At 18.5% G+C, this 12,500-nt stretch overlaps 4 protein-coding genes across 4 annotated transcripts in view; 1 reads left to right on the forward strand and 3 right to left on the reverse strand.

Moving 5' to 3' along the window:
• Positions 1-185: 185 nt before the first annotated feature.
• PADL01_0827300 (conserved Plasmodium protein, unknown function) lies at positions 186-3,319 on the reverse strand (the record flags this gene model as incomplete). Its single annotated transcript, XM_028681627.1, has 2 exons — positions 186-1,982; positions 2,027-3,319. The coding sequence occupies 2 exons, from the start codon at positions 3,317-3,319 to the stop codon at positions 186-188; spliced, it is 3,090 nt and encodes a 1,029-aa protein (XP_028537986.1).
• Positions 3,320-4,010: 691 nt separating this feature from the next.
• PADL01_0827400 (leucine--tRNA ligase, putative) lies at positions 4,011-8,507 on the forward strand (the record flags this gene model as incomplete). The annotated part of the gene is made up of 1 exon (XM_028681628.1): positions 4,011-8,507. The coding sequence occupies one exon, from the start codon at positions 4,011-4,013 to the stop codon at positions 8,505-8,507; it is 4,497 nt and encodes a 1,498-aa protein (XP_028537987.1).
• A 192-nt stretch (positions 8,508-8,699) lies between these two features.
• PADL01_0827500 (conserved Plasmodium protein, unknown function) lies at positions 8,700-10,274 on the reverse strand (the record flags this gene model as incomplete). Its single annotated transcript, XM_028681629.1, has 1 exon — positions 8,700-10,274. One exon carries the CDS (start codon positions 10,272-10,274, stop codon positions 8,700-8,702), a length of 1,575 nt encoding a protein of 524 aa, XP_028537988.1.
• A 1,504-nt stretch (positions 10,275-11,778) lies between these two features.
• PADL01_0827600 (mitochondrial inner membrane protein OXA1, putative) overlaps positions 11,779-12,500 on the reverse strand; it is a gene marked incomplete at both ends in the record, with an annotated part of 1,656 nt that continues 934 nt past the window's right edge. Inside the window, one exon of the mRNA XM_028681630.1 lies at positions 11,779-12,500. This exon is cut by the window's right edge and continues 934 nt beyond it. Coding sequence (XP_028537989.1) covers positions 11,779-12,500 — 722 coding nt within the window.

Raw genomic sequence — 12,500 nt, forward strand, 5'->3', positions numbered from 1 at the left:
AAATATATATATATATATATATGTGATATATGTAGATAGCACGTAAATGCTTTATGAACCAAAAAAAAAAAAAAAAAAAAATATACATAAATAAATAAATAAATATATATATATATATATATACATTTAATATAACACATTTTTGTTATTTTTTTTTTTTTTTTTTTTTTTTTTTTTTTTTTTTTTTATTTTTTTTTTTTTTTTATCCTACTTTTTATTTTTTTATACATTTCGTCTATATATTTTGAAATGTTTTCCTTATTGTCATTTAAGTTATTATCATGTTTAAATATATTTTTTATAAACTGCTCAAACAGATCATCATATTTTTTTAATTCATTTAAGCACAGAATAAGTATGGATGAAGGTCTAATGAACTCACCTGTATATATAAAATCTAATAAATTTCTTTTCATTTTTGTTTGTTTTCTTATTCTCCTTTGATTATTTATATATATAAATGAATCTTCCCACTTGATATAATTATTGATTATATTTTTAATATCTAAAATATTGTTATTTATATTTTCATCAATTGTTTCTTTTATATTTTTTTTATGAAATATTAAAGACATCATATGTATAATGATTTTCTTAGTTAATAAAATATAATGATGATGAGATTGATTAAATAATAAAGGTAATATTAATCTTAATAATAAATAATAATTAAAAAATATATCTCCTTGATATACAAATTTTTTTAATAACACATTTTTTATATAATCCTCTTTATATATAGTAAGGTTTAGTTTTTTTTTGAATATTAATCTATTCATTTTATCTAAAAATATATATATATTCTTTTCAAATATATCATCACAATTTGATATTAAATATTCTTCTTCTTCTACAATTAGATCACAACTATTTTGTCTATATTGTCTATATTGTTTATTTTTTCTATTTTTCTTTACAACTTTTATATTGTTTATTATATTATCTAAATTTTGGTTGTTTATATATTCAACAAGAAAAAAGCATTCACATAAAGAACTTATTTCATATAAACTTAAATCATTTTCATATATATTAAAATGGAAAGGTTCAATATACAAAGCATTATTTTTTTTATCATCTTTTATATTATTTGTCACATGTAAGTTTTTATTACATATGGATATATTATTATTACACGTTATATTTATTCCAGGTGGTTCTTCTTTTTTTATTAAATATTTAGTATCATTTATTTTATTTAAATTTTTTTCTTCATTTTCATAATTATATATATAACTGTTGATATAATATATAAAAGAATTCTTAAGTAATAAAATAAATTTTTTTTTTTTTTTTAGATAATCTGGATTAAATAAAGAAATTCTAATAAATGATTTGAAAACATATGTTAAATATTTGATATCTATAATGTTTGATTTACATTTAATTAATTCATATGGATAATATATTCGTTGGTTAATAGAACCATTGTCATAATGAACATTATTTTGAATGTTTTGATATTTAATATTATTATTACATTCTGACAATTTATCATTTTCTTGAATAATTTGTTCCTCTACCTTATTTGTATTTGAATATTTATATGTATTTTTTTTTTCATTTATTTTTATGTTTATATTTTCTTTTATATTTAACTTATTTGGATATCCACTTTCAAATTGAATATTTTCCATTTCAGATTCATTACTATAGGATGAGTTATAAAATATAAAATCTAAAAGATGAGATATTTTTTCTTGTAGATGAAATGTATATGGCAATCTACTTCTTAAAACCTTTTTTTGTTTGTTTGTTTTTTTTTTTAATTTGAAATATATAGAAGTATCAGCCCACCAATTGGCATATAAAGTAAAATGGCAATATGATGACAATACAAGAAATTTATAGACATATTCAATATTTTCATTATAATTTAAAGATGAAATATAATTATCAGATGATCTAATGATAGAATCAGATAAATATTTCAATGATAAAAAATTGTGATAATAATTTTTAAAATGTTTAGTGTTACCATTCTGACTATTATTATAACAACGAGTAGTACTACTACTACTACAACAATATTATTATTATTATTATTATTATTATTATTATTATTATTTGGTTCAATATGTTTGTTTGTATTTTTTATATTCTCATCAGTCGATATACTTAAAAGTATTTCATTATTTGTTGTAAAATTCAAAAAAATATTGGTGGATACTAAGATAATGTCATATATATTTAAAAAAGGAAAATATGTTTGTATATTTTTTTTAATTAGATTATTAAAATGTGAATCATAATATTGTGACATTAATAAAACATGTTGTAACTGGTTTAATATATTTAAATTAACTATATTTTTCATCGATTGTATATTTTTTTCCAACACATTATTATAATAGGTAACATAAGTTTGAATTATTATTTCTTTATTTATATTATTATTATTATTTAAAGAATGCATTATATAATATAAAAAAAAGATTAAAAAATCATTTTTGGTGTCATTTATTGTTTGTTTAAATGGTAAGAAATTTATTTTTAAAAGTAATTTATTTGTTAATAAAATAGAGATGAATTCATTGAAAATATTGTTATTATATAAGTGTTGTATTATATAATAAGCATAAATAACTTTTTCTTCTATATCATTAAAATGTTTGTTACATAATATTAGATAGAATATTTTTTTTATTAATCTGATATCATTAATATGAAAAGTGCATAAAAGATCAAAATATTTAAATAAAGAATTTAAAGAATAATCCTTTTTTGATATAATAATAAAATTCACACATTCTTTAATATAATTTACTATATGTGAATTATTATATATTTTGTCATTTATAATAATAATATCTTTATATAACTGAGACAGCATAATTAAATGTCTTAAGAAAAAAACAAAAGCTTTCTTATTTTTAAATTTATCATTTGATATATAATTTAATATGTCTATAATATTATCCTGTTCACAATTTTTTTTTGTTATAAGTGTAAACATTTTTTCTTCAATATATTGACAATTAAAATGTTCATCTACTACATTATTTAGGTTACCTATATTAGATTCATTGTGATTGACTATTATATCTTCATTTTTATGATTCTCATTTGATAATTTATTATTATAGCACGTTGAATTTTTCCTTTTTTTATTTATACATATCTGTTGTTCTTTAATAATAGCATGATTATTTTTTATAAAATTGCAATCACCTTTATTATATATAGATGAATTAAATAAAAAATAAAAACTATTAGAATGATGACAAATGAATCTTTTAAAGTTTATGTAGGTACCCTCTAAACTGACTCTATTAAATCTTCTACAATTTACATTATGATAATATTTATAAAACTTCATATTATAACTAATATAAATTTTTTCTAATAATTCGGAACATCTAAACGTAATAATAGAAAAACTATGGTGATATCAACAAAAAAAAAAAAAAAAATTATGTGTATAAATATATATATATTAATATAATATATGAATTTTATAAATCTCCAATTTTTTTTTATATATTATAATATGATAGTGCTTATCTGTAATATATAAAAAAAAAATATACATATATAATATATATATATATGTATTATATCAATTATTTTATAATATTACTACATCTTGTGTGGAGTTAAAAAAATTGAGAAAGATACATTTATATTATATATTATATAATATAATATTATTATGTGGAACGAATAAAATTTTTTTTTTTTTTTTTTTTTTTTTTTTTTTTTTATGTCATTTGATATTTTTCATTTTTTATTCTTTTTTCTTGGTTTCCCCAAATGGGTTAATATTTCAACAGGATAAAAAAAAAAAAAAAAAAAATAAATAAATAAATAAATAAAATAATATATATATATATATATATATATATATATATTTTTATTTATTTATCCCTTTGTAATATAATTTATATTGTTATATTTGTTTATTATTTATTGTTTATTATATTTTTGTTTAAAATAAGAGGCCGCTTGCCCTGTAATTTACAATTTAGATCGTCAGAAATCCTATTAATGATTCATATAAATAATATGTTATGTTATTTAAGCTTGTCCGTTTTTTAATATACATATATTTGTATTCCTTTTATTATCAACACTTGAATAATGTTAATGCGTTAAATAATAATAAATATAAGAATGTGTTTTTTTTTGAATCACCCAATGTGCTAATAAATAAGAGAAGAAGAAACTATAAGAGGAAAATATATTTACATGAAGAACCAAAATTACAGTATGATTTTATTAACATCGAAAAGAAATGGCAAACTATCTGGAATTCTAAAAGTTTATTGGATAGAGACTTTGAGATATATAATAAAATTAATTTGGAAAGAAAACAAAAAAAAGAAAAAAAAGAAAAAAAATATAAAAATGTAGATAAAAAGTATAAAGGTGTAAATGATCAAAATGATGTTATAAATAATTCTAATATAGATATAAATAAACCGAAAAATGATGGTAATCACAATAGTGACAATCTTTATAATTATAATAATCATAATAATAATAATAATAATCATAAAAATAATTATTATAGTAGAAAAAAATTTTACATATTAGATATGTTTCCATATCCTTCTTCAGAAGGATTACATGTAGGTCATATATTATGTTTCACTATTACAGATATTATTAGTAAATTTAAAAGAATGAATAATTATTGTGTTTTTCATCCCATTGGTTGGGATAGCTTCGGTTTACCTTGTGATAGATTATCAATGAAAAAAAAAATAGATCCAAGAAAAATTATAAATAAAAATATAAATAATTTCAAAAATCAATTAATCAAATTAGGTTTTCTTTTTAATTGGAAATGTGAAATAAATACATGTGATCAAAATTATTATAAATGGACACAATGGATTATTATACAACTGTTTTTAAATAATCTAAGTTATAAAAAATCTTCATATGTTAATTGGTCAAATGAATTACGTTGCGTAATTTCAAATGATGAATTAAGAAATGAATTAAATTTACAATCTCTTCAAATTCAAAAAATTAAATTGTTACAGTGGTATCTTAAAATTACAAATTATGCTAATCGTCTAATTAAAGATTTAAATTTAATTAATTGGCCTACTAAAATTAAAAATATGCAAATTAATTGGATTGGTAAAAAAACAGGCATATTCTTAAAAGCCAGAATTATTTCTTTACACAAAATTTTAACAAACAATAATTTAAAAAATAAAAAATGTTATCATAAACATATGATTAATATTTTTTATAATAATATATTTAATCACCCTTTTTTTATATTAATAAATTATATATTATCATCCATATTTATATTTCATAACTATATAAATTATTTAAATGAACAAACAAATGAAAAACAAAATTCACATATCAAACAATTAAATAATCAAATGGAAATATATAATTTTATTAATAAATACAAATTTTTCTTTTCATATGATCAAAATGATCTTTTTCTTTTCTTCTCTTGTTTTTTTAATTATTATGATAATACAAAAAATATAGACAACATGAAAGAACAAAAATTAAACCTTCCAAATGATAATTTTCAAAATGAACAATTTGAAGTGTATTATAATATTTTAAATAATAATAATAATTCCTCATTTTTTTTTGATACCAATTGGATATATTTTAATGGTCAAAATGATATGATAATACAAATGTTATTAAATAATAAAGAAAGCTATAATGCCAATTATTTCTTATACAACTTTAAAGATAATATAAAAAGTAAAGATTTTATAAATGATCATAATAATGAAAATGTGTTAAATCAAAAAAATTGTTATGTAAATATATTTTTAAATAAAAATGAATTTATTTGGCAAAATGATAAATTAATCATAAGTGTGAATCATCCAAATATTAGAAATATTGTTAATCATAATCCTTTTTTATTAAAATTTATTGATAAAATGATTCTTGAAAAGGATACAGTAAGATTAAAAAATGAAGAATTATATTTCACAGGGTCAGTTATTTATTCACCTATAATAAATAAAATTATTCCTATATATGTATCTGCATATATTTTAGATAATAATAAGAATTTCCTCTTTCTAAAAAAAGATATGATAAATTATTCAAAGGATCAAAATAGCAATACTAATACTTCATCAATATATAAATTATTGAAGGATTCAAATTATAGTAAAAAAAAAAATATTTATAATTTAAAAGATTGGTTATTTTCAAGACAAAGATATTGGGGAGAACCATTTCCTTTTCTATATAAAATTAAAGATAAAAAAGGGACATATATGGATAACACTAAAAAGGATCAACATAATGTTAATTATAATGATAATATGTTAAGTCATTGTAAAAATATTAATAATGATTCCAATTATTATTATCAAAATAATGATAAAAAAATAAAAATAAAAAAAGTCATAAATTCTCCAAATAATAATATTTATATAGATGATTTACCATTAAAATTACCAAAATTTAATAAAAAAATATACGAAATAAATCATAATAACGAACAGAATGTAAATAAAGTTTCTTCTGTTTTGTCTAGATTTAAAAAATGGATAATTACCAAAAAATATAATATGCTATATAAAAGAGAAAGTGATATAATGCCACAATGGGCAGGATCAAGCTGGTATTTTCTTAGATATATTGATCCAAAAAATGAAAAAGAAATTTTTAATAAAAATAAAATTAACTCGTGGCTACCAGTAGATTTATATGTTGGAGGTAGTGAACATGCTGTATTGCATTTATTATATTCAAGATTTTTTCATAAATTCTTATATGATCTCAAATTAACCAAACACAAAGAACCCTTCCAAAAATTATTTAATCAAGGGCTCTTACTAAATACAACGTCATTCTATTTATATACCACCTTAGATAATAAACTTGTTAGTTTTGAACAAATTAATGAAAAAAAAATAAATGCAAATACAAATACAAATACAAATACAACTAATTATTTAAATGTACCAAAAAATAATTATCTTATGGAACAAAATAAAAAAGTAAATATAAATGTAGCATATAGCCAAAATGATTGTGAAACAAATAATTTATTAACGGGTCAGGTTTTACCTGAACAAAAGCTTGCATGTTCAGGTGATCAAAATGGAAAAAATATAGCTGAAAATAATGATGAGAGAATTAATGATATAAATATATCACCAAATGGTAGTTTATTAAATAAGGATATTATTAAAAATAACATGAATGATTGTATGAAAGAAAACGTAAAATATATTTTGAGAAAAGATGAAAGATATGATGATATATCAAAAAAAAATGAATTAATAAATGAGGTAGATGAAAGTGAATTAAAGGATAAAATTTTATCAAAAAATAATTACACGATAGTTGATAATAAGTATAAGAAATTTTTAATTGATGAAGAATATGTAAAGGAAGAAAAGGATCAGAAATATTATTTGAAGAATTTTCCGTCCATTGAAGTACAACCGAATTATGAAAAAATGTCTAAATCGAAAGGAAATACAATAAACCCATTAGATATTGTAAAAACATATGGATCTGATTGTTTAAGGTTACATATTTTATTTTTAGGTCCTGTCGATCAAAATAAAAAATGGACAACTAAAGGAATAAAAGGAACATTTAAGTTTTTAAATAATTTATATAATTTATTTATACAAAGAAGTGATATGAAAAACAAAGAGAGTAATAAAAATAATAATATGTGTGCACATGTAGTAGATAATATGAATGATTTTGTATGTCATAAAGATAATATTGAGAAATGTGTTAATAAAAAAAATATTTTATTAAAAGATGATGAATATGAAAAAGAGAAACATATTAAATTAAAAAGAAAAGAAAAAAAGAAATTACAATATATTATTTGTAAAAATTGTAAGAAGAAGAGTAGTAATAAAAAATTAATTTTAAATTTTTTAAAAAATAAATATGGTTTTACACCAAATAATAAATATAAAAAAGTAAATGATTATTTAAATATAATATTAAAAAAGGATTCACATGTATTTAATAAATTATCTGATAAAATAAAAAAGATAAAAATCGAAGATATAGAAAATGAAAAGAAAAAAAAAGTAAATTATTATATAGAAAAAATTACGAATTGTATTAATGATATAAAATTAAATACAGCTGTTTCTTTTTTTATGAAATTTTATAATGAAATAAAAACATGGGATATTATTCCTTTAAAAATATTTCTTATATTTGTAAAATTATTATATCCATTTTGTCCACATATTTGTGAAGAGTTTTGGTTTTATTATTTAAAAAGATATAAAATTAGAAAAAGAAAAAAAATATGTTATTTCTGTAATTCAAATTTGTTATATTATGGAAGGTGGCCTTCTTTGTTTGAAATAAAACAAAATAAAATGGTCAACATATCTATAAAAATGAATAACAAGCATATAACATTTCTTCAAAAGGATATATCAAATACAGATGACATAACAGAAGAGGCAACTAGCTTGATAAAACATAAAATCGAAAATGAAATGAAAAAGGGTAGGAAAATTGTTAACATAATAAATATTCCAAATAAAGTAATAAATTTTATAATAAAATGAAAATGTGTAAACACATATAAATAAAAATATATATATATAAATATATATATATATTTATATGTTTGTGTGTATGACTATTTTTACATAATTATATGAATCTATTAAAAAATAAATATATGTATATTTTTATTTTTTAACATATCTTTATATTTATATTATTATTCTTTAAATATATTTGCATCTCTTATGATGCTATATTTTTATTGTTTTTTTTTTGGTGATTTTATTTAACTTTAATTCGACTTCTTTTAACTCTTTTTCCAAATTTTTTTGCATGAATGTTTCATTGTATACTGAATTTCTTAAACACTGTATTTGATTTTGAATAGCTTGGTATATTAAATTTAATAATTCTTCATCTGTTTTTTTTATTAAATTATTATAACAAGGACATGAATCTTTATCTCTTAAGTCGTATGCTATACCCATGGCATCTCTGAAAATACCTGGGAAAGCTGATATTTGATATACCTTTCTAAATCCTTCAGAATCTATATCTTCTTTATCTTCATATTCTTCTAATGGAACCAATTTTAATTTTCTATTATATAATTCATCTTTATAATCATAATCTGGAGGAGGCCAGTCTGGTAAAACATACCACCATCGTATTAATAATTGAGCTACTAATTTTTCTTTATTTGATCTATTTCTTGGATCAAAGGTACCTATACAAATAGAATCATTTTCATTATCATTAAAATGATTATCTCCTTTATTTTGTTTATTGTTATTTTTATTTTTGTCTTTATTTGTTTTTTTTTTTGTTTTAGATTTATTTTTTTTTTTGGTTTTTTTTTTTTTTGATATGGCCTTTGTATTTTTATTAGTTGTGTTACGGCTATTTTTTAATAAACTCGTTTTTGCATTTGTATTTTTCGATTTTTTAATTTTTTTTTCTTGACTATTTACAAGTGTTGTTTTATTAATTATATTCTTTTTATTAGTTTGATATGTATTATTACTATTTGTAAAAGTATTACTATATTGACTAGTATTGCCTAATTTATTTGTTTGAATATTTATTTTATTTTTTAAATTACTTCTTATAAGTATTGGTTCATCAGAATCATAGCTAGAGTAGTCTGAAGTATTATTATCATCATCATTATTATTATCTTTTAAATTATTTTTCTTGTCATAATAATTTTGTTTATTATAATTATTGTTATTATAATTCTTATCATTTTTTATTAAATTTAATAGACATACATCATCATCACTGCTTGTATCTGATGAAGATTTTTCTATTTGATTATCTTGATTAGGATATTTTGTATATGGATCAGAAGATTGTTGTTTGTTTAAGAATATGCCATTTTTTTCTTGTTGCTGCATCTGCGACTGTTTTGTTTCCTTCTTCTCCTCCTCCTCATTATTATTATTAAAATGATTGTCATTTTTTTTTTTGAGAGTATGATTAATTCCATATGTTTTTAATAAAGGAATATCATCATCACTATCATCAATGTTTGTAATTTGATTAATATGGACTCCATTATTATTATTATTATCATCAATATTGTGGTTGTTATTTATTATATTGACCTTTGTCATTTGATCACTTAGATATTTTCTTATAATATTATCTTCATTTTCATTATTATTTATACATACATTTTTTTCATATATATTAGTATTAGTGACCTGATGAAAGCTATTTTCTTCTTTTTTTTCATCCTCATTGTTCATATTGAAGTTTTCATTTTCTTCTTCATCTTTTTTATTTTTATAGTATGAATTGTTCATGTTATTTTGGTTTTCCATTTAAAGAAAGAAAAAAAAAAAAAAAAAAAAAAAAAAAAAAAAAAAAATCTACATGTAATTTATTATTTGTTATTTCTTACTTTTTATTTATAATATTTGACAATAAAAGAATAAACTGTAATTTGATTGGCATAAAAATAAAATGTGCACAAAAAAAAAATATATAAATAAATATATAAATATATATATATATATATATATATATATGTATATATTTATTATATCCACTTATACTTCACATTCATACCTCTTCATTGTCTATTTCTTGAAATTATTATTTTATAATCCTTTCAACATATTAAAAAAATAAAGGAAAGGAAGAAAGAAAGTAAGAAGGAGGGGGGGAGAAAAAAAAAATTATAATATGTATATGCTTTATAATATTATAGATACGTTCATATAACTTCCTTCTCTTTTTCTTATTATTTTGTTATCTGTAAAGGATATATATAATATATTAACAAAAATAACAAGAAATATTATTCGTTGCGTATATATAAAAATGAAGAAATTTACTTTTCCATTTCTTCTTAAGATAATTCAGAAAAAAAAAAGAAGGTAAAAAATTAAAGGCAAATGTATGTGACAATATAATATGGAACTAAAGATTTAAACATATAAAATGTATGGACCAATAAATAAATAAAAATATATACATATATATATTAAATTGAAACGGCGATATATTAAAATTTATATATAATTAAAAATATATATATATATATATAAATAAAAATATGAAAAAAACAATATACAAAATAAAAAATAAAAAAATAAAGTTAGATAAAATTATCTCTAAAGCAAGGAATTGAAAAACTATGAGGGAAAAAAAAAAAAAAAAAAAAAAAAAAAAAAAATATATATATATATATATATATATATATATATATATAATATTTACATATATGAAATATATATATATATATGCACACAAAAAATATATATTTTTAAAAATTAAAATTTTTTTTTCTTTTTTATTTTATTTTTACTTCTGAGAATATAGTTAAAATAAAAAAAAAAAAAAAAAATCCATTGAATATATAAATATATATATATGTATATATATTCCGTAGTTCTTGTTATAGCAAGGGAAAAATAAATATATTTCATATTTTAAAAAAAGAGAAATTTTGGAGTTATGAAAAATTCTTAAAAGTAATAAAAATAAAAAAATAAAAGGTCCTCAAAAAGGGGAAGATGAGTATTTTTAAAAATTAGGCAAAATAATAAATACAAACTGAATTATATATTAAAAAGATATATATATTAAATATATATATAAAAAATATATATATGTGAACAAAAAAAAGAATATATGTAACATAATATTTAAAAAAAAAAAAAAAAAAAAAATTATGAACTTATTCATTTCCAAACCAATATTAAGCCTAAAACAAATAGATTGTTGTATTTAATTATTAATTAAAAGATAGATCTATTATTTTATCCACACACATATATATATATATATATATATATATATATATATATATTTGTGTTTGTTTTATTTTTTCCTTTTGATTAAGTCATTCATGTGTATTATTTTTTTTTGTGAAGCTGTTTGCTGCTGTGTCGTATTAGCACTAGTTATAAATCCTTTCGAATGTAAAGGAGGTAGATCAAGAAAATTTTCTATAATTTTTATTTTACATATTTGTGTTATGAATAACTGAAAAAATGTATTTGTAATAAAATATATAAATAATCCAGATGGCATCGATTTAAAGAATAATACAGAGGACATATAAAATAATCTCATACCAAGCTTTGTAATTTTTTTAATATTTTTTTGAAATTCTGTTTCTTCTTGATCATATAAATTTGATTGTTTATTATTTTCATTAATTTTTTTATCTATTAATAATGTTAATTCATTATTTGATAATAACAAAAGAGATGATAAGAGAGGTAGTATGTAATAAGGATCTGGCAGTGATAAACTATCGAGCCATAATGGAGATTCAAATGTAAAGTCTTTAAAAATATCAGGATATGATGCTATTCTTTTCATAGAAAAATAGAATATAAAAAATAAAGGTGTTTGAAAGAAAGCCATTAAAATAATAGATTTAGGTATTAAGGATATACCATGGGTATTTCTTATATTTAAAATTTTTTTTTTAAATTCTAAAGCTTTTTTAATATTTCCATCTTGTGCATTATCTTTTAATTTCTTTGTTAATTCTTTTAATAAAGGACTTAATATTTTTTGTTTTCTTCTATCTC

The sequence above is a fragment of the Plasmodium sp. gorilla clade G2 genome (assembly GCF_900097015.1).
Source record: "Plasmodium sp. gorilla clade G2 genome assembly, chromosome: 8".
Classification (NCBI taxonomy): Eukaryota; Apicomplexa; class Aconoidasida; order Haemosporida; family Plasmodiidae; genus Plasmodium; species Plasmodium adleri (nom. inval.).